The sequence below is a fragment of the Bombina bombina genome, chromosome 7 (assembly GCF_027579735.1).
Source record: "Bombina bombina isolate aBomBom1 chromosome 7, aBomBom1.pri, whole genome shotgun sequence".
In the NCBI taxonomy this organism is placed as follows: domain Eukaryota; kingdom Metazoa; phylum Chordata; class Amphibia; order Anura; family Bombinatoridae; genus Bombina; species Bombina bombina.
In genome coordinates this window covers 367,741,580-367,765,471 of record NC_069505.1, presented here as the reverse complement: position 1 = coordinate 367,765,471, position 23,892 = coordinate 367,741,580, and the positions used below count along the sequence as shown (strand labels likewise).

The following is a 23,892-nucleotide window of genomic DNA, read 5'->3' as shown; positions in this document are numbered from 1 at the left end:
CTATAAACTATAAAGAACATATATTAGCACTTAAAAATAGAGCAATAGATGATTCTCAGTCAGAAGTAAATGAGGGTTTGCCATCTAGCTCTCCCCAAGTGTCACAACCAGTAACGCCCGCACAAGTGACGCCAAGTACCTCTAGTGCGTCAAATTCTTTTACTTTACAAGACATGGCCACAGTTATGAATACAACCCTCACAGAGGTTTTATCTAAACTGCCTGGTTTACAAGGAAAGCGGGACAGCTCTGGGTTTAGGAAAAATGCTGAGCCATCTGACGCTTTAGTAGCCGTATCTGATATGCTCTCACAATGCTCTGAAGTAGGGGTGAGGGATTTGTTATCTGAGGGAGAAATTTCTGATTCAGGAAAGACGCTTCCTCAGACAGATTCTCATATGACGGCCTTTAAATTTAAGCTTGAACACCTCCGCTTATTGCTCAGGGAGGTATTAGCGACTCTAGATGATTGTGACCCTATAGTGGTTCCAGAGAAATTGCTTAAAATGGATAAATACTTAGAGGTTCCTGTTTACACTGATGTTTTTTCAGTTCCTAAGAGGATTGTGAATATTATTACTAAGGAGTGGGATAGACCAGGTATTCCGTTCTCTCCCCCTCCTGTTTTTAAGAAAATGTTTCCCATATCTGACACCATGCAGGACTCGTGGCAGACAGTTCCTAAGGTGGAGGGAGCTATTTCTAATCTGTCTAAGAATACAACTATACCTATCGAAGACAGTTGTGCTTTCAAAGATCCTATGGATAAAAAATTAGAGGGTCTCCTGAAGAAAATTTTTGTTCATCAGGGTTTTTCTCTTCAACCTATTGCGTGCATTGTTCCTGTAACTACTGCAGCTGCTTTCTGGTTTGAGGCTCTAGAAGAGGCTCTTCAGATGGAGACTCCATTAGAGGAGATTATGGACAGAATCAAGGCCCTTAAATTGGCTAATTCTTTTATTACAGATGCCGCTTTTCAACTGGCTAAATTAGCAGCAAATAATTCAGGTTTTGTCATTTTAGCACGCAGGGCGTTATGGCTTAAGCCCTGGTCTGCTGATGTGTCATCTAAATCTAAACTTTTGAACATCCCTTTCAAAGGAAAGACCCTATTTGGGCCTGAACTGAAAGAGATTATTTCAGACATCACTGGAGGGAAAGGTCATGCCCTTCGTCAGGATAGATCAAATAAGATGGAGATCAAACAAAGTAATTTTCGTTCCTTTCGGAACTTCAAGAGTGGTTCCGTTTCGGCTTCCTCTGCTGCAAAGCAAGAGGGGAATCTTGCCCAATCCAAGTCAGTCTGGAGACCTAACCAGGCTTGGAACAAGGGTAAACAGGCCAAGAAGCCTGCAGCTGCCTCTAAGACAGCATGAAGGGGTAGACCCCGATCCAGGACCGGATCTAGTAGGGGGCAGACTCTCTCTCTTCGCTCAGGCTTGGGCAAGAGATGTTCACGATCCCTGGGCTTTATAAATTGTGTCCCAAGGATATCTTCTGGAATTCAAAGACTCCCTTCCACGGGGGAGATTTCACATTTCTCGATTGTCTGTAAACCAGACAAAGAGAGAGGCATTCTTACGCTGTGTAGAAGACCTACATACCATGGGGGTGATCCGCCCAGTCCCGATAGAGGAACAGGGGCTAGGGTTTTATTCAAACCTGTTTGTGGTTCCCAAAAAAGAGGGAACTTTCAGACCAATCTTGGATCTCAAAATTCTAAACAAGTTCCTCAAGGTTCCATCATTCAAGATGGAGACCATTCGGACTATTCTGCCTCTGATCCAGGAAGGTCAATATATGACTACCGTGGACATAAAGGATGCGTATCTACACATCCCTATTCAGATAGATCAACAATTTCTCAGATTTGCCTTTCTAAACAGGCATTACCAGTTTGTGGCTCTTCCCTTCGGGTTACCCACGGCTCCAAGAATTTTCACAAAGGTGCTAGGGTCCCTTCTGGCGGTTCTACGACCTCGGGGCATAGCAGTGGCGCCTTATCTAGACGACATCTTAATTCAGGCGTCAACTTTTCAGCTAGCCAAGTCTCATACGGACATTGTGTTGGCTTTTCTGAGATCTCACGGGTGGAAGGTAAACATAAAAAAAGAGTTCTCTCTTCCCTCTCACAAGAGTTTCCTTTCTGGGGACTCTGATAGATTCGGTAGAAATGAAAATTTTTCTGACGGAAGTCAGAAAATCAAAACTCTTAACCACTTGCCGAACTCTTCATTCCATTCCTCGGCCATCTGTGGCTCAGTGTATGGAGGTAATCGGACTCATGGTAGCGGCAATGGACATAGTTCCTTTTGCCCGCCTACACCTCAGACCACTGCAGCTATGCATGCTCAAACAGTGGAATGGGGATTATGCAGATTTATCTCCTCAACTGCATCTGGACCAGGAGACCAGAGATTCTCTTCTCTGGTGGTTGTCTCAGGACCACCTGTCTCAGGGAATATACTTCCAAAGGCCAGAGTGGCTCATTGTAACGACAGATGCCAGCCTGCTAGGCTGGGGTGCAGTCTGGAAATCCCTGAAAGCACAGGGCTTATGGTCTCGGGAGGAATCTCTTCTTCCGATAAACATCCTAGAACTGAGAGCGATATTCAAGGCGCTTCAGGCATGGCCTCAGCTTGCTGCAGCCAAATTCATCAGGTTTCAGTCGGACAACATCACTGTAGCTATATCAATCATCAAGGAGGAACAAGGAGTTCTCTAGCGATGATGGAAGTAACCAAGATAATCAGATGGGCAGAGGATCACTCTTGCCATCTCTCAGCAATCCACATTCCAGGAGTAGAGAACTGGGAGGCGAATTTTCTAAGTCGTCAGACTTTTCATCCGGGGGAGTGGGAACTCCATCCGGAGGTATTTGCTCAGCTGATTCAGCTATGGGGCACACCAGAATTAGATCTGATGGCGTTGCGTCAGAATGCCAAACTTCCTCGTTACGAGTCCAGGTCCCGGGATCCCAAGGCGGTACTGATAGATGCTCTAGCAGTACCTTGGTCCTTCAATCTGGCCTACGTATTTCCACCGCTTCCTCTCCTTCCACGTCTGGTTGCCAGAATCAAGCAGGAGAGAGCTTCAGTGATTCTGATAGCACCTGAGTGGCCACGCAGGACTTGGTATGCAGACCTAGTGGGCATGTCCTCGGTTCCACCATGGACCCTGCCAATGAGGCGGGACCTTCTATTCCAAGGTCCGTTCTCACATCCAAATCTAGTTTCTCTGCGTCTGACTGTTTGGAGATTGAACGCCTAGTTCTATCAAAGCGTGGGTTCTCTGAGTCGGTCATTGATACCCTGATTCAGGCTAGAAAGCCTGTCACCAGGAAGATCTATCATAAGATTTGGCGCAAATATCTATTGGTGTGAATCCAAAGGTTACTCGTGGAGTAAGATTAGGATTCCTAGAATATTGTCTTTTCTCCAAGAGGGTTTGGAGAAGGGATTATCAGCTAGTTCTCTAAAAGGACAGATATCTGCTTTGTCTATTCTACTACTCAAACGTCTGGCAGATATCCCAGACGTTCAAACTTTTAGTCAGGCTTTGGTCAGAATTAAGCCTGTATTTAAGCCTGCTGCTCCGCCTTGGAGCCTAAACTTAGTCCTTAGAGTTCTTCAAGGGGTTCCGTTTGAACCTATGCATTCCATAGATATTAAGCTTCTATCTTGGAAAGTTTTGTTCTTAGTTGCTATCTCTTCGGCTCGAAGAGTTTCTGAGCTATCTGCTTTACAGTGCGATTCCCCTTATCTTATTTTCCATCCAGATAAACGTGGTTTTGCGTACCAAACCTGGTTTTCTTCCTAAGGTTGTTTCCAATAAGAATATCAATCAAGAGATTGTTGTTCCTTCTCTGTGTCCTAATCCTTCATCAAAGAAGGAACGTCTGTTGCACAATGTTTATGTGGTTCGTGCTTTAAAGTTCTACTTACAAGCAACCAAAGATTTCCGTCAAACATCTTCATTGTTTGTTGTTTATTCTGGTAAGCAGAGAGGCCAAAAGGCTACGGCTACCTCTTTCCTTTTGGCTGAAAAGCATCATCCATTTGACCTATGAGACTGCTGGACAGCAGCCTCCTGAAATAATTACTGCTCATTCTACTAGAGCTGTGGCTTCCACATGGGCTTTTAAAAATGAGGCTTCTGTTGAACAGATTTGTAAGGCGGCGACTTGGTCATCGCTTCATACTTTTTCCAAATTTTCCAAATTCGATACTTTTGCTTCTTCGGAGGCTATTTTTGGGAAAAAGGTTCTACAAGCAGTGGTGCCTTCCGTTTAAGGTCCCTGTCTTGTCCCTCCCTTCATCCGTGTCCTAAAGCTTTGGTATTGGTATCCCACAAGTAAGGATGAATCCGTGGACTCGATACATCTTACAAGAGAAAACATAATTTATGCTTACCTGATAAATTTATTTCTCTTGTGATGTATCGAGTCCACGGCCCGCCCTGTTTTTTAAGACAGGCATATATATTTTTATTTTTAAACTTTCAGTCACCACTGCACCCTATAGTTTCTCCTTTTTCTTCCTAGCCTTCGGTTGAATGACTGGGGGGTGGAGCTAAAGGGGGAGCTATATAGACAGCTCTGCTGTGGGTGCTCTCTTTGCCACTTCCTGTTGGAAAGGAGAATATCCCACAAGTAAGGATGAATCCGTGGACTCGATACATCACAAGAGAAATAAATTTATCAGGAAAGCATAAATTATGTTTTTTTGTTCAGCATCCTGGGTAGTGTTTGCTAATTGGTGGCTACATTTAGCCACCAATCAGCAAGAGCTACGAGGTGCTAAACCAAAATGGTCTGGCTCCTAAGCTTACATTCCTGATTTTTAGGGCTGCAACTAACGATTATTTTCATAATCGATTGATCTGCCGATTATTTTTTCGATTAATCGACTAATCGGATTAAAAAAAAAAAGTATCAATAATAGTTTCCTATATTTTAAATAAAATCCACATACTGAGTGTTACAAATATAAACTTCAGACTAAATCTTTACATTAAAACAACTGTCCATTTTTTAAGCAGCAGAGCACATTTTTATAATTAAACAAAACAAAAACTGTTTGAAAAGAGGTAGAACTAGAAAGAGTTAGACTATCACTGTTAATAATATTTTGTTATTCACGCTTTCAGAAACTTTGCATATAAATGCAAAAATGACAACATGATTACATGCTCCTGGCTGAGGCTAGCTCTCTTTTTGCCTGTAGCAGAGAAGAGGCGCTCAGATGGTGTTAAGGTGTCTGAGATGCATAAGAAGGGTTTTGCCAATTTCGCCAAAGTGGGATATTTATCTTTGTTAGCTCTTCACCAATGCAAAGTGTTTTCTACCTTGGCAAGGGGCCTCTCAACAAATAAAGCCTGGACTTCATTCTAACATAAAAAAATATCTTGAATATCTATATTCAATGGTAAATAACCTGCTATAAGGTTTGGGAAAAATATCTAGTCCGCTCTAAAAATGACAGATATATACTTATAGCGGTTGAATCTGGTACATATCACAAATTATTAAAAAAATAAAGAAAAGTCAAAAGTGCTAAGGACTTTATATCAATAACAGGACAAAGCCTTAGACATTTATTTATACAGTACATATAATCGGCAATAGCAAGCAATCCGCTAATAATTGTGCAAACAGATAATAGTGCACATCAATTTAAATAACTCCCATGAATCTAGGGCTAGGTGTAAATAACAAGCATGGCACTATACCATGAAAAGCATAGTCCAAAATCACCTGATTTAATATAAACAACTAATCGATTATGAGATTCGTTGACAACTATTTCCATTATCGATTATAACGATTAGTTGTTGCAGCTCTACTGATTTTTAAATAGATAGCAAGAGAATGAAGAAAACATGATAATAGGAGTTGTGACGGATCCCGGCTACCCCGGCTTGATAGCAACGCCAATGGATCCTCCCGATGCCTGGAACCTGCCGCTATGTAGTGTAGCGGAGGAAGTGATTCTAGCAGAGCCCACCCAAATAACTAGACAGACTAGCATTTAGGTGAAAACACAAAGTATACTTTATTGGTAAAAACTCACAACATTTTATACAAAAACTGGTCTTGATAGCAAGCCTTATCTGACCCTCACATCTTCCGCCATTCCCGCCCCTCCAGACAGGCTGGCGCCTCCATTGTGTCCATTGTTCCCCAATGTCAAGCTGTACAAGGATCGGGTATTTGGGGTGATCCCTGGGGAGCGGCGGCCATTCCAGGGTGTCGTTGGAAAGCACCTGGCCCCCAGCTACTTCAGTCACAAAAGTGCCTTGATCCATGACTGGGGGTCGAAGTTATGGCTTATCCAATGTACACCGGGCAGGTCATTGTAAGAGGGGGCAATAATGGGGGGGTTCGAAACCACTGGTTCCTGAGAGAGCTCTCCCCTGTAAATCACCCCACCTCTGGTCCTTCCCCAGAGGTAGTAATTCCCCAGAGTGCAAAACTCTGGGGAAAAAGGACCGCTGGAGCGACCTGTGATGAAGGGTCCCGGGGATCTGAGCTGATGCGAACGGCGGTTCCATGGGGCCGGCCAGCCGAAGGGTGGTCTGTTAAATAGGGCTTGTAAACCCTGGTTCCCAATGGAGCTCACCTCCGGCAATTTGCCCACCTCTTGCCCTCCCCGCGGGGTACCAATCCCCAGGAGAGCGGAGCTCTGGGGCAAGGGGCCTTTGAAGCGTCCTGTGGTAAAGTGTCCCGGAGGGTGCGGGTGCCGGCCAGTATTTCCAGGAGCCGGGCCAGCCGGAGAGGGATAGGTTGGTCAGAGACAAGCTCTTTCAAGATCAGGTGGACCGATGAAATCAAGGGAAGCCAAAGCTGAGATTGCAGTTGCTCTGAGGAGCCCAAAACTGCTGAGAAACTTGGGGGGGGGGGGGGGGGTTTTCATATCCCTTTAACATCCTTTTTATGCAAATTATTTTTTAATAGTCAATCTCCACCTACCATTTGCATTATTTGGAGGAGCCAATTTGGGCTTTAGTCTGCAGACAACAAGGCTTACCACAGTCATAATGTTAGCAAAGGTTAAAGCGAGAAAAGTGATTCAGACACTGAGAAAAAAGGGGACTAAGGTGTAGACCAGTGGTCTCAAAGTACAGCCCTCAAAATAGTTTAATCTGGCCCTCCCTTGTTTATTAGGTTGATGTTCTTTATAGGCATTTACAAGATAAATATAAAGACAAACACGCATTTGTCCAGTGTAAACTCCCCATTATGCACTGCTGGGATAAATGTCAGTTTTATTCAGTTCCAGAATAATCACAACACTTGGCACTCACAAGATAAATACACACTGTGTATGTCTATAGTGGACTACAGCTCCTACCCTGCACTACTACTTGGGTAAATGTAACTTCTAGTTTCTAATATATATTACTAGTTACAGAGTACTAACTCTGGTCACCATGGGAGAAGAACATTTGACCAGTGGCCCACTGATATAATGAGCTTGATACACCTGGTGTGGACTGTCCCTTTAACTTTTATTAAAAACAACTAAAAATGGATTTAAAAACAAGTGTTCTTATATTACTCATATGATCCAATGAATTCCCAGTTAATACTGGAATAATTAGTAATATATGTTTCAAATAACAATGTATACTATTCAGCACTGAGAATGAAACACTTTATCAGAAAGTTTAAATTACCAACCACCAATTGATACTTGGGTGACCATTCAGCAAAGGTGCAGTAAATCAGTATAAACCACCCATATATTGAATTGTAAATCAAATCACTATAAACTAAGGAGTGAAAATACTGATAATAGTATTGTATGTTCCATCTTTATAATTTAAGAAAAATGGAGCAGGTAAGACCATCTCTCATTAAGCAAGTAGCACAGATATTGTATATATGTGAAATCCTTTTAGCAAGATGCCCAAAGTATTGGGAATAAACTGGTTGCTCTTAGAGCTGTACTTGGTCAGATGCCACCAGTTAAAGGGACATAAAACACATTTTTTTTTCTTTCATGATTCAGACAGCACATGCACTTTTAAGCAACTTTCTAATTTACTCAGATTATACATTTTTGTTGATATCGGTGTGGAATCTGTTGGCGCTCTACAAATAACCGATAATAATAATAAAAATATCTTAATTTGAAAAAGCAGGAATGTAAAGCATAGAAACCGCCCCACGTTTGGTTCAGCACCTGGATAGTGCCTGCTGATTGGTGGTCAAATGTAGCCACCAATCAGCAAGTCGTCCCCAGGTACTGAACCAAAAATGGCCCGCCTCCTATGCTTTACATTCCTGCTTTTTTAAATAATAACAAGAAAACGAAGAAAAATGTATAATATGAGTAAATTAGAAAGTTGCTTAAAATTGCATGCTCTATCTGAATCATGAAAGAAAACAAAATTGGTTTTGTGTCCCTTTAATTAGCAATGCTAGATTGTCTGAGCAACATAGTATCATAAATATAGTAAAGCTCTTACAGATCACTACGTAAGCTCATTGCTTCATATAGTAACCAAGTGGCATACTGATTATCCATATGTGCTGAGTCAGTTTCCTGCTAATTTAAAGACATTATACTATCTGAAAATGGTGACGCCCTGTGCTGTAATAGCAGCGTCAATAAGCATCAAAATACCAGTGGGGATAGGTTAATTAAATGATTGCCGCTGTAGAGGCTTCAAAAAATGATTAAAGTGCTGAATTAGCCAGGCCAAGAAACCACTACTACTATTGTTAAAATAAGGACCCCATTAATCCCACTTCCCCTAACATGTTTCACCCAAAGGCTTTATATTATTATAGGGTTTTTTTTGTTTGTTTTTCTGTTTTTAAAAAAATGAAAAAAAAAATGTTTCCTCTATTAGAATCAGGGCACCATGGATGCGTTAAACATGGATACTGTGTGCCGGCTGTATGAGGTTGGAAGACAGAGGCTGGCAGAAGATGAGGACGAGGACGAAGATCATGTAAGTTTGATTTGCACATTACTGTTTGTAGTTATTCAAAATTATCATGTGTGCTCTCATATACACTAACGGAGGAGATGACGTTATCTTAAGTACAGTAATAATCAGTCTTTCTGTCCAGCAACAGGCAGGTGCGGCAGCAATTGGAATTTGTCAGCATAATTTTTTCCCCAACTATGCTCTCTTTCATGTATATATAAATCTAAAAGAAAACCTAGAGGTGATACCATTCCATGAAGCAGTTTGAGTAAACTGTCCCTTTAAAAGTACACAAATATACCAAACATTTTCTCCTCTTTAATTTGCTCCCAATGATCCACTTTACCTGTTGGAGTGTATTACGTTGTTTTCGAGTATTTCCATTACCCTTATATTGGCATTTGAAATAGTTGATTTAGCCTGTGGTATCCCCACCTAATATGAAAGTTTCTGGCCTTAGGTCCAAGCTATAAATAAGATGTGTAAACACAGCCAGCAGAAGAAATTACACTCCTAGTGGGGTATAGAAGAGATAGGGTAATAAAATGTTAATTTCTTTCATGTATTTGGCAAGAGTCCATGAGCTAGTGATGTATGGGATATACAATCCTACCAGGAGGGGCAAAGTTTCCCAAACCTCAAAATACCTATAAATGGGGGGCGGAGCTAACCAGCAAGCTGAGAGGACGTGATTAACAAGAGCTCCTAGTACATAACATAGTAATACATATTTTAAACTAAGTTTTAACAGCCAAAGAACTGACTATCCAGCTTTGTGGGATACCACATATGGCCAAGAAGTGGTGGGTCAAATCTCGGGCGCTTTTGTGCAAGTTTAGAGCGGCCCGACTTTCAGGACCGGACTGAAATTGGGAAACACTGGGGATGCGGCCTACCCCGGGCCGGAGGACATACAATTAAGTGATAACATTATCGGGAATCAAATCCCTGCCGCCCGACCAGATAAGACACGCCAGGTGGCCCTAAAGATTAACTACAGCATACTGCTGAAGCTAAATAATAGGTGTTCTGCAGTAGCGGCTGGGAGCACGTTGGGGCCTTTTGAGAGCCGTAACGAAGATGGCAGATCACCGCATGGCTATCCTGGCTCTCTTTGAAAATTATGGCCACCAGCTAATGAGCCGGCTGGATCGGCTTATACAAATTAGCAGAGCGTGCAGTCCGGATCGAGCTGGGGTCGGGTGTCTGGAGCGAGAGACCGCGGCTTCTGATTTAGGTGAGATCACCCCCCCCCGGAGCCTCCCGCCAGCCATTTTCCCTCAGGAATAGCCCCCCGCCTAGAAGCTGCCCCAGCCTATAACAGGGGTAATCGCCTACCGCATGTTTCTGCCCAGAGAGGGGAGATTGACCCACCTGTGCCAGAAGGAACCCGGGACTGCCCGATAAACCTAACAGCTGCGAGGGCCATTGATGACAGGACTCTTGACCGGGGAAGCGTGTGGCCCGGGCTGCTGGTTGTTCGGGCGTCACTTCGCCTAGACAGTGGACCCCACACTTCACGCTGTTCCGGTGGCCTGCAATGTAGTTGCTCCTTGAAGACACCATGTGTGCAGGGTATACAGGTTCATGGGGACTGCTGGGGGAACATGCCTCAACAGAATAAGTCTTACAGGAAGACAGGTGTGGGGTGACTCTTCATGTCTGTTGTGGGGCTATATATCATCACTCTGGTACCGCTGTTATGCCCCTGCACAACCTACATGGTGACTCTTTATTTTTTTTCCCTCTCCTACTTCATGACGGCACTGATGCCTGAGACATTATTAACCCTTGTTTAGGAGAACAACCGCAGAACTTTAGATGCACCCTCTCTGCTGTGGGTACACATACCACTTGTCGCCTGAGGACATGCTGACCAATACCCAGTTGGCAATTTGTTTTTTAATACAAGCAGGGGGATCACAGCGCATATAACACCAACCTGTTTGCTTAAGTGCACTACTGCCTGTAATTTAGTACGGGGTCTAGGGACTCTATATTCAAGATGAACACTGTATGAGAATATGTCGATTTTGGGACTAAGCTTACTCATGTTCTATAATGCACAGTTCCCACATAGGCTTGTAGCACCTGCTTAATGGATATTATAGCTTAGTTCGATTTTAGAATGTTTTACATATTTATACAACCTTACTGGTTACTGTGAAACTCCATCATGCATGACAAACCTTGGTGCAGGTAGTTTCCTGTGAGTTAACTTAGAGTGACTATGCTATGTTTAGTTAATATTATTGATATCTCCCTATTTAGCGGCACACACTAGTCTGGGAGCCCTCATCTAGATAAGCACATAGTTTCTTTGGGACTAGCACCACAGCGTATATATTAATGCAGAGGGACCACTAATAGCCCCTAGCCCTTATTTAGGGAGTATCTGTGAACTGTATTGAGCGGTCCTACATCTTTGTAACTAAGTATGACATCAACCTACTTTATGAATATAAGATATAATTAATTAAAAGATTAGTCTTTCATTACTCATAGTGAATAAAATTTACACAGGTTACTCTTTATTCCAGTCAGGAGAACTAGACTCAGTGACCTACAGGTCGTACATATTAACTGTTCTATTTACTATCCTGAGCTATAAATATATTACTCAGTTAAGATGACCTTTTGGTAGGTTGCTTTGACCTCTATCACGCAGATTGTGAGTTTCTTCCCCCTTACCTTTGTGTTCAGTTTCAAATAATGTTAAGTTGTTACATTAGCATTCTATGTTCCTCAAAGCAGTTAGACTATATTAGCTATATTAGCTATATATTAATATAGCATAGCCCCCGCATAGGCTTGAAGCAATCATCTCCGCAGACACTAAAACTTATATAGCCTTCTATGTGTTTCGCATTTCTAGGTTTACTTTGGGGTTGTTTGCCTTGTTGGATATGACAATTGATACAAACTTTGCCTCCTATGGAGGTGGTGAAGTAAGTTTGTGCTTGATTTTTGATTTCTTCTGTGATAAGCGCTTCTAAGCATTCTGAAGCCCAATTCCTCTGAGTACAGTGTTTATCAGAGGGATGTGAAGAGAGTATCGCGTATTTGATTTTATGGTTTTCCTCGTGGGAAAACTTTTCAAGGGTTATCTGTTATCGGTTGTAGGGATTCAGCTCCTACCTCCCTTTTCAGATCGACGATATACTGTTATATACCATTACCTCTGCTGATAGCTTTCAGTACTGGTTTGGCTATCTGCTATATGTGGATGAGTGTCTTTCGGTAAGTATGTATCATTATTTAAGACCCTCTCAGCTATGGTTTGGCACTTTATGTATTAATATAAAGTTTTAAATATATGTATTTTACTTATATTTGCCATGAGTCAGGTCTATGTGTATTTTCCTTTGCAGTCCAGCAGTTTCGTTATGGGAATCATGTTTTAGGAAGTTTGTCTTTCCCGGGGTATAGTCTTTTTTTCAATTTGACTTGTTATTTCTTTGGAAAACTTGCGGGCAAATTAGGCTTGCGAGGGCGCAAAATGCTGTTATTTATTGTGTCATTCTTGCGCAAAAATTTTTTTGGGCGCGAATGTCTGTGATGATGCAAGTTAGTCATTTCCTGCATCTTAGTTGACGCTAGGTTGTTTGGCGCGAAATTGTGTTTGTCATGACGCAAGTTGCGTCATTTCTGGATGTTTGTTGGCGGCAAAAAAATTCTCAGCTTCCTTTTGCGTCGTGCGTCATACTTGGCGCCAAAAAAAAATATTTTACCTCACTTCCTTTATGCTCCTTGCCTTTATGCTCAGAGGGCATATTTCTCTTGTTAAGTGTATCCAGTCCACGGATCATCCATTACTTATGGGATATTCTCCTTCCCAACAGGAAGTTGCAAGAGGATCACCCACAGCAGAGCTGCTATATAGCTCCTCCCCTCACTGCCATATCCAGTCATTCTCTTGCAACTCTCAACTAAGATGGAGGTCGTAAGAGGACTGTGGTGTTTTATACTTTTGCTTCTTCGGAGGCTGTTTTTGGGAGAAAGGTTCTTCAGGCAGTGGTTCCTTCCGTTTAATCCTGCCTTGTCCCTCCCATCATCCGTGTACTTTAGCTTTGGTATTGGTATCCCATAAGTAATGGATGATCCGTGGACTGGATACACTTAACAAGAGAAAACATAATTTATGCTTACCTGATAAATTTATTTCTCTTGTAGTGTATCCAGTCCACGGCCCCCCCTGTCCTTTTAAGGCAGGTCTAAATTTTAATTAAACTACAGTCACCACTGCACCTTATGGTTTCTCCTTTCTCGTCTTGTTTCGGTCGAATGACTGGATATGGCAGTGAGGGGAGGAGCTATATAGCAGCTCTGCTGTGGGTGATCCTCTTGCAACTTCCTGTTGGGAAGGAGAATATCCCATAAGTAATGGATGATCCGTGGACTGGATACACTACAAGAGAAATAAATTTATCAGGTAAGCATAAATTATGTTTTTTTCCTATTCCTGAAACTGCTATATGTGGAAATAAGATATTTCTGTTTAATGTTGTTTTTTCTTTTTTACACTTTACAAGATGTCTCAATCTGATCCTGTCTCAGAAGCTGGTGTAGGAACCATGCTGCCTGAACACAGTTCTACCAAGGCTAAGTGTATCTGATGTAAGCTAGTGGAGATTATATCTCCAGCTGTAGTATGTAATAGTTGTCATAAGCTTTTGCGTGCAGAAAAGGTTTCTATTAGTGCTAGTACAGTATCTGTTGTTCCTTCAACATCTAAAGTACATGATATCCCTGTTGATATGAAAATGTATATTGCTGAAGCGATACAGAAGGCTATGGCTGCTATACCGCCTTCAAATAAACGTAAAAGGTCTTTCCATCTAAAGGGGAGGAGAGTCCACTGCTTCATTCATTACATGTGAGAATTAAGAACCTGGCCACCAGGAGGAGGCAAAGACACCCTTGCCAAAGACTTAAATACCTCCCACACTTCCCTCATCCCCCAGTCATTCTTTGCCTTTCATCACAGGAGGATGGCAGAGGAGTGCCGGAGTTTCGGAGTAGTCTCTTATGGAGTGTAGTACTCTTCGCAGTGGGACTAGAGTTTTAAGTAGTCCTGTCAGCCTCTCAGTGATGCAGGGAGAGTCTTTCTGCGAAACCATCCCGACTCATATTAACAGCTCCATAAGCAATCAGCATTGACGAGTTTCGCTGCCTGCTTTCTTCACTCAAGTCCATGTCAGGAGTGAGGCTACTAACCTGTCACATTTGAAGGGCTGTGTTCCTGTTCCACGACGTAGATTCTGGTAAGATCGTTTCATATTTTATTAATAATGATAACATAGAAGACGGTCACAGCGTGGCGCCTTTTTATCTTTACAGAATCAAGGGTTAATATTCCTGGAAGGGGGATTATTGAACAGGGGGGTTTATACATGATATTATTTATTGTGTCATTGCTGCGTTATGTGCGAGATGAGGCTCTGGCAATGTGTGGAACTTTCAGGTTACGTGTGGAAACTTGCGCAGCCATTTTTTGGCAAATTTTTCCTTAGTGCAGGGGCGGTCCTGCCAGGCATTCCATGTGACTGGGTGTGGCTATTTATCCTTCCTGTTGATCTGTGACGCAGGAGATGTAGCGGTTTCTGTAGTCCGGGTCCTAGGAGGTGGTGAGTGCCCCGGCCATTGGTGGTATAAAGGTGCCTTTTTAATAAATAAAGTTAGGCTAACCAAGCGCGCAAGCGATGGAGGACTCTGACACGTTGGAAGGCTCTCCTTCCTTAACAATGTCTCATTCCTGTGTTTATTGTGAGGAGGTTCTGGTAGATAAACTATGCTCAACTATGTTCCACATTCCTTGATAAAGTTACAACATCTAAATGTAAATGGATGTCTAGTACTACTGAGCCGTTCACCTCTAAGGGTTCTTCATCCCGGGAGGTGCGTTTCCTACATTTATCTCCAATTGCACATGCGGCGCCCCGGTGTCCAACCGTTACTCCTTTGGGAGAGATTCGTTGGCCGTCAGACTTTACGGATTAACTGGAATCGGTGGTTTCAAAAGTGATCCATGCATTACCATGTTCTGCTAAGCGCAAGCGTAGGGTTTATCATAGCGGCCCGGCCCAGGGTTTGTCCTCGCCGGCAGAAGATCCAGAGGCTCTATACGAGGACAAGGCCCACTCCGAAACTTCAGAGGAGGCCCCTTCTGGGTCGGAGTCCGTGTCATCTAAACCTCCAGCAGCGGAGGAGCCTGGTTATAGGTTTAGGATGGAGAATTTGCACTTTCTGCTTCGGCAGGTGCTTGCTACTCTGGAGGTTCCGGAACCTAAGAAGAGGGACAGTTCATGACGACTATAGACTTGAAGGACGCCTACCTTCATGTGCCAATCCACAGGGACCACTTCAGGTTCCTAAGATTTGCATTTCTGGATCAAAACTTCCATTTGAACATATGCATTCCATAGACATTAAGATTCTGTCCTGGAATGTTCTCTTCTTGTTGGCTATTGCATCGGCACACAGATTATCTGAACTAGCTGCCTTGCAATGTGATCCTCCTATTCTGGTGCTTCATGCGGATAAGGCTGTACTTCGCACTGGGTTGAAGTTTCTCACCAAGGTGGTGTCTAACCGTAACATCAATCAGGAAATAGTTGTTCCTCCTTTGTGTCCTAACCCTTCTTCTTCAAAGGAGAGGTTACTTCATAACCTGGATGTGGTTTGTGCCTTGAATACAACACAAAAAGGGATGTAGACTGTCTTAAATCTACAAAGGATTTCAGACAGTCTACATCTCTTTTTGTGTTGTATTCTGGGAAGCGCATGGGGCAAAGGGCCTCTGCTACTTCTTTGTCTTTGAGCTTGATTTGTATGGCTTATGAGTCAACGGGACATAAGCCTCCTCAGAGTATCACGGCTCATTCGACTAGAGCTGTGGCTTCGTCTTGGACCTTCAAGAATGAGGCCTCTATGGAGCAAATTTGTAGGGCGGCTACCTGGTCCTCCTTACACACTTTTACAAAGTTTTACATATTTCCATTGGGCGGCCCTAAATTTATTCATCTTTTGGCACCTTTTTTACCCTGATATTTCTCCTACTGTTCCTGGGGGATGAGAGCGGGGGAGGTATTTAAGCCTTTGGCTGGGGTGCCTTTGCCTCCTCCTGGTGGCCAGGTTCTTAATTCCCAATAGTAATGAATGAAGCCGTGGACTCTTCTCCCCTCAATGGAAATGAAATGATCAGGTAAGCATCATTTTTTTTTTTTTTTTTAAAACTTCTCATAATACTGATAAAATTTGTAATGACCGGCAACATACTGATATATCCTCCTCTGATGAGGATCTCTCTGACTCAGAAGATCCTACTTCAAACATTGACACTGATAAATCATTTTATCTTTTTAAGATTGAATATATTCGTTCTTTGATAAAATAATAATGTTAATAACTTTGGATATTGAGGAGTCTGGTCCTCTTGATAATAAATCCAGTAAACATTTAAATTCTGTCTATAAACCTCCTGTGACTACTCCTGAGGTTTTTCCTGTTCCTGATGCTATTTCTGATGTGATTGCTATGGAATGGTCTAGGTCTGGTACTTCTTTTGTTCCTTCTTCAAGGTTTAAAAAGTTGTATCCTTTGCTAGGGGCTAGATTAGAGTTTTGATGGGGCTATTTCTTCTCTTGCTAAACATACTACTATTCTTTTGGAAGATAGTACCTCTTTTAAGGATCCTTTAGATAGGAAGATTGAATCTTATCTAAGGAAAGCTTATTTGCATTCTGACTATATGCTCAGACCTGCCATTTCTATGGCTGATGTTGCGACTTCATCAACTTTTTGATTGGATAGCTTAGCACAACGGAGAAAAAACTCTGATTTGCATAGCATTGTTCGTTTGCTTCAACATGCTAATCATTTTATCTGTGATGCTATTTTGGATATCATCAAGATTAATGTTAAATCTATGTCTTTGGCTATTTTAGCTAGAAGAGCTTTATTGCTCAAATGGAATACTGACATGGTATCTAAATCTATGTTACTATCTCTATCATTCCAGGGTAATCATTTGTTTGTTTGGTTCCCAGTTGGATTCTATTATTTCCACTATTACTGGGGTAAAGGGAGTTTTTTTGCCTTAAGATAAAAAGTCTAAAGGCAAATCTAAGGCTTCTAATCGGTTTTGTTCCTTTCGTCAAAATAGAGAACAGAAAAACACTCCTTCCCCTAAAGACTCAATTGAAAGCCATCCTCGAGTTGGAATAAATCCAAGCCTTACAAGAATCCAAAGCTAGCCCCCAAGACTGCATGAAGGTGCGGCCCTCCATCCAGTTCTGCTGGTGGGGGGGCATTTCAAAATTATTTCAAGACGTTTGGGCAGGTTCCATTCAGAATCATTGGATTCAGAATATTGTTTCTTAGGGGTATCGAATAAGTTTCAGAATAAGACCTCCTGTGAGAAGATTTTTTCTTTCTCACGTTCCAACAAATCCTGTGAAAGCTCAGGCTTTTCTGAAGTGTGTTTCAGATCTAGAGCTTTCAGGAGTGATTGCACCAGTTCCAATTCTGGAACAGGGTCTGGGTTTTTATTCAAATCTATTCGTTGTCCCGAAGAAGGAAAAATCTTTCAGACCAGTTCCGGATCTGAAGTTTTTGAATCATTTTGTAAGATTCCCACTTTCAAGATGGTGACTATAAGGACTATTCTACCTTTTGTTCAGCAAGGTCATTACATGTCCTCAATAGACTTCAGGATGCGTATCTTCATATTCCGATTCATCCAGACCACTATCAGTTTCTGAGATTCTCTTTTCTAGACAAGCATTACCAGTTTGTTGCTCTTCCATTTGGCCTTGCAACAGCTCCAAGAATCTTTTTGAAGGTTCTCGGTGCCCTTTTATCTGTAATCAGAGAGCAGGGTATTGCGGTGTTTCCTTATTTGGACAATATCTTGGTACTAGCTCAGTCTTTTCATTTAGCAGAATCTCACACAAATGGTTGGAGGATCAATTTACCAAAGAGTTTCTTGATTCCTCAGACAAGGGTCACCTTTTTAGGTTTCCAGATAGATTCAGTGTCCATGACTCTGTCCTTAACAGACAAGAGACAAATGAAATGGGGTGTTTTGCCTGTTGAAACCTTCAGTCTCGATCATTCCCTTCAGTGGCTATGTGCATGGAAGTTTTAGGTCTCATGACTGCAGCATCGGACGCGATCCCCTTTGCTCATTTTCATATGAGACCTCTGCAGCTTTGCATGCTGAATCAATGGTGCAGGGATTATACTCTGATATCACAGTTGATATACTTAAATCCTTACGTTCAACTCTCTCTGTCCTGGTGGTTAGTCCATCATCTGATTATTCAAGGAGCCTCTTTTGTTCGTCCTGCCTGGACTGATTTCAACAGATGCAAGTCTTACAGGTTGGGGAGCTGTCTGGGGGTCTCTGACAGCACAGGAGTTTGGAATCCTCAAGAGGCGAGGTTACCAATCAATATTTTAGAACTCAGTGCTATTTTCAGGGCTCTTCAGGCTTGGCCGCTATTAAAGAGAGAATTATTAATTCATTTTCAGACAGACAATATCACAACTGTGGCATATGTCAATCATCAAGGGGGGACTCTCAGTCCTTTAGTGATACTTTCTTGGGCAGAATCCAACTCCTGTCTAATTCCTGCGATAGCAGATTATCTCAGTTGTCATTCTTTACATCCAGGGGAGTGGTATCTCCATCCAGATGCATTTTGTCAGATTGTACAGATGTGGGGTCTCCCCGAAATAGATCTGATGTCTTCTCATCTAAACAAAAAGCTTCCCAGGTACCTTTCTAGGTCCAGGGATTCTCAGGCGGAGATGGTGGATGCGTTAGCAGTTCCTTTGTTTTACCAACCTGCTTACATTTTTCCTCCTCTAGTTCTTCTTTCAAGGGTGATCTCCAAGATCATAATGGAACAATCACATGTGTTTCTGATAGCACCAGCATGGCCTCACAGGTTTTGGTATGCAGATCTTCTCCGGATGTCCAGTTGCCAACCTTGGCCACTTCCTTTAAGGCCAGACCTTCTTTTTCAAGGGCTGTTTTTCCATCAGGATCTCAAATCCCTAAATTTGAAGGTATGGAAATTGAACGCTTAGTACTTAGTCATAGAGGTTTCTCTGATTCAGTGATTAATACTATGATACAGGCTCGTAAGTCTGTTTCAAGGAAGGTTTATTATCGGGTTTGGAAAACCTATATTTCATGGTGTTTTTCTCATAAATTCTCTTGGCATTCTTTTAGGATTCCTAGAATTTTACAGTTTCTTCAGGATGGTTTGGATAAAGGTTTTTCTGCAAGTACCTTGCAGGGACAAATCTCTGCTCTTTCTGTTTTATTTCATAGAAAGATTGCTAAACTTCCTGATATTCACTGTTTTGTTCAGGCTTTGGTCCGTATCAAGCCTGTTGTTAAATCAATCTCTCATCCTTGGAGTCTTAATTTGGTTTTGAAGGCTTTGCATTCTTTGGATATTAAACTTCTTTCTTGGAAAGTGTTGTTTCTTTTGGCTATCTCTTCAGCTAGAAGAGTTTCTGAATTGTCTGCTCTCTCTTGTGAGTCTTCTTTTCTGATTTTCCATCAGGATAAGGCTGTTTTGCGGACTTCGTTTAAATTTCTTCCTAAGCTTGTGAATCCTAACAACATTAGTAGGGAAATTGTTGTTCCTTCCTTGTGTCCTAATCCCAAGAATACTCTTGAAAGATCTTTGCATTCTTTGGATGTTGTAAGAGCTTTGAAATATGTCGAAGCTATTAAAGATTTCAGGAAGACTTCTAGTCTATTTGTTGTTTTTTCTGGTCCTAGGAAAGGTCAGAAAGCCTCTGCCATTTCTTTGGCATCTTGGTTAAAGCTTTTGATTCACAATGCTTTTTTAGCGGCGTGACAGTCTCCGCCTCAGAGAATTACAGCTTATTCTACTAAATCAATCACCACTTCTTGGACTTTTAAGAATGAAGCTTCGGTTGATCAGATTTGCAAAGCAGCAACTTGGTCTTCTTTGCATACATTTACTACATTTTACCATTTTGATATATTTGCTTCTTCTGAAGCAGTCTTTGGTAGAAAAGTTCTTCAGGCAGCTGTCTGTTTGATTCTTCTGCTTATGATTTAAGTTTTTTTCTTGAAATCTATGTGAAATTTATAAGAGACTTATTTTTTTGTGGATTTAATTTTTTCAGCTCTCCCTATCTAGTGACTCTTCTGTGGTCTCCCACATCTTGGGTATTTCTATCCCATACGTTACTAGCTCATGGACTCTTGCCAATTACATGAAAGAAAACATAATTTATGTAAGAACTTACCTGATAAATTCATTTCTTTCATATTGGCAAAAGTCCATGAGGCCCACCTTTTGTGGTGGTTATGATTTTTTGTATAAAGCACAATTATATTTCCAGTTTCTTTTTGTATGTTTTTTTTACTCCTTATTTTATCACCTGACTACTTGGCTATTCGTTAAACTGAATTGTGGGTGTGGTGAGGGGTGTATTTATAGGCATTTTGAGGTTTGGGAAACTTTGCCCCTCCTGGTAGGATTGTTTTAAAATTGTTTTTAAAACAACAAAAATTCTGGTGTTGACTGTCCCTTTAAGGGAAAAACAATTTTACAGTATACTGTCCCTTTAATTGGATTGGGCTGCTGAGATAACATTTTATCCTAAATATGAAAGGGACAGTCTACTCCAAAAATGTTGTTTAAAAAGATATATAAAGTCTTCACTACCCATTCACCTTGCTTTGCACAACCAACATTGTTATAACCAACATAGTTCTATTAATATACTTTATAATGTTTAAACCTCTATATATGAGGAGGGCAGCTACACTTCAGAAAAAGTGGGAATAGCAGTAAAAAAAAAAGCACAATTTTATTGCAAAATGGGTACTGGCAGACAGCTGCCAGTACCCAAAATGGTGGCAAATAGTGGGGGGAGGTTTAAAGAGCTGTTTGGGGGGCTCAGGGAGGTTGGCTGGTAAGGGGGGGATCCTACACTGCAGAAAATATATCATTTAAAAAAAAAAAAAACTTTATTTTTATACTGGCAGACTTTCTGCCAGTACTAAAGATGGCGGTGACAATAGTGAGGTGGGGGAGGGAAGAGAGCTGTTTGAGAGTGGTAAGGGAGGTGTCAAGGGGTGGGATGTCAGGTTGAAGGCTGATCTCTACACTAAAGCTAAAATTAACCCTACAAGCTACCTAATTAACCCCTTCACTGCTGGGCATAATACACGTGTGGTGCGCAGCGGCATTTAACGGCCGCCTAAATACCAAAAAGCAATGCCAAGGCCATATATGGCTGCTATTTCTGAACAAAGAGAATCCCACAGAAGCATTTACAACCATTTGTGCCATAATTGCACAAGCTGTTTGTAAATAATTTCCGTGAGAAACCTAAAGTTTGTGAAAAAGTGAACTTTATTTCATGTAATTGGCAAGAGTCCATGAGCTAGTGACGTATGAGATATACAATCCTACCAGGAGGGGCAAAGATTCCCAAACCTCAAAATGCCTATAAATACACCCCTCACAACACCCACAATTCAGTTTTACAAACTTTACCTCCCTATGGAGGTGGGGAAGTAAGTTTGTGCTTGATTTTTCTTTTATGATAAGCGCTTCTCAGCATTTTGATGCCCAATTCCTCTCAGAGTACAGTGTTTGTCAGAGGGATGTGAAGAGAGTATCGCCTATTGATTTTTTTTTTTTGCAAAATGTTTTTATTGAGGAAATACAATATCACCAATACAGAGACAAAGTACTTTGAAGCAATTTTAACAGTGTTAACAATTTTATCAGATCCCCATGGGTGCTACCGGATATGTATACCCACCCAATGGGGGGAGAAAACAAAAGCAGTCAAGTAGATTGTAATGATCAGGGATAAACAGTAAGGGGAATTTCCCCAATCAAGATCCAAATTTATAGATTAAAGAGGATATGTCTCTAGATACTGAAGAGAAAGATAAGAAAGAAAAAGAGGCCAATGAAGAAGAGAAACAGAAGAAGGAAAGAAGGCAAAGAGGAGAGGAAAGGGAAAGAAAAAAAAAAGGGGGGGGAGGATTGGGATGAGAGGTTCAGGGGAGGAAAGGGAAAGGCATAATACAGATGGTTCTGGGTGGCAGATGAGTTTGGGTGGCTAAGAGGAAGTCTGGGGCATCTAGGGGGGTTTAAGAAACCATTTGCTCCAAATTGTCCAATATTTGTCTAGGCGGTCAAACCCGTTAAAGAAGCCCCTTTCCATAGAGGCTAGGTAATCAATGAGTTGAGTAATCTGACCTAAACTTGGAGCCTCCAATTGTTTCCAGGACCTAGCAATACACACCTTAACTGCTGTCAGGATTGTGGCCCCAAAATTTGTTGGGGTTTCTGGAGATAATGAAGTACTATATGGAGGAGGGCCAAAGCCGGGGTCATGGGGAGAGGCATGCCTAAGTCCGAATGCAGTGAAAATATTTCCCTCCATAGGTGGGCTATCTTTGGACATGACCACCATATGTGAATGTCAGAACCCAGTTGTCCACATTCTCTCCAACATTGTGGAGAGGCCGTAGGATATATCTTGGTCAGTTTATGAGGGGTCAAGTACCATTTTAAAAGAACCTTAAAACCTTATACCTCCAAAATATAAATGCACATAGATTTATTGCATTTTTGAATAGAAACATATTTTCAATATACATGTATTCAGGACGACTTTTAGTCTATTTGTTGTATTCTCTGGTTCTAGAAAAGGTCAGAAAGCTTCTGCCATTTCTTTGGCATCTTGGTTAAAGCTTTTGATTCATAAAGCTTATTTGGAGGTGGGACAGTCCCCGCCTCAGAGGATCACTGCTCATTCTACTAGACCAGTCTCCACTTCTTGGGCTTTTAAGAATGAAGCTTCAGTTGATCAGATTTGCAAAGCATACATTTACTAAATTTAACCATTTTGGTGTATTTACTTATTCTGAAGCAGTTTTTGGTAGAAACGTTCTTCAGGCAGCTGTTTGTTTTTATTCTTCTGCTTATGTTTTTAGTTTTTTTCTTTAAATTTATGAGAAAAACTTATTTTTTTTGTGGATTTATTTTTTTTTCAGCAGAAAATGGCTGTTTTTATTTTATCCCTCCCTTTCTAGTGACTCTTCTGTAGACTTCCACATCTTGTGTATTTCTATCCCATAGGTCATTAGCACATAGACTCGTGCCAATTACATGAAAGAAAACATAATTTATGGTGAAGGGTGTATTTATAGGCATTTTGAGGTTTGGGAAACTTTGCCCCTCCTGGTAGGATTGTATATCCCATACGTCACTAGCTCTTGGACTCTTGCCAATATGAAATAAATAATTTTATCAGGTAAGTTCTTACATAAATTATGTTGGGTTTTTTTTTGTTTTTTTATTTGATCGCATTTGCGGTGAAATGGTGGCATGAAATATGCCAAAATGGGCCTAGATCAATACTTTGGGTTCTCTACTAAACAAAATATATACATGTGAAGGGTTAAGGGATTCCTGACAGATATCAGTGCTACAGTGTAACTCGCTAATTTAAAAAAATGGTTTGGAAATAGCAAAGTGCTACTTGTACATATTGCCCTATAACGTGCAAAAAAAACATAATTTATGTAAGAACTTACCTGATAAATTCATTTCTTTCATATTGGCAAGAGTCCATGAGCTAGTGACATATGGGATATACAATCCTACCAGGAGGGGAAAAGTTTCCCAAACCTCAAAATGCCTATAAATACACCCCTCGCCACACCCACAATTCAGTTTAATGAATAGCCAAGCAGTGGGGTGATAAAGAAAGGAGTCGAAAGCATCAACAAAGGAAATTTGGAAATAATTGTGCTTTATACAAAAAAAATCATAACCACCATAAAAAAGGGTGGGCCTCATGGACTCTTGCCAATATGAAAGAAATTAATTTATCAGGTAAGTTCTTACATAAATTATGTTTTCTTTCATG

General features: G+C 41.4%; 1 protein-coding gene across 1 annotated transcript in view; it reads left to right on the top strand.

Annotated features, from left to right (window-relative positions):
* The window catches only part of DCAF1 (DDB1 and CUL4 associated factor 1), a 638,093-nt gene that overhangs the window by 573,785 nt on the left and 40,416 nt on the right, over positions 1-23,892 (top strand). Inside the window, exon 22 of the mRNA XM_053721062.1 lies at positions 8,860-8,961. Within this exon, the coding sequence (XP_053577037.1) occupies positions 8,860-8,961 (102 nt within the window). The remainder of the gene's footprint in view (positions 1-8,859; positions 8,962-23,892) is intronic.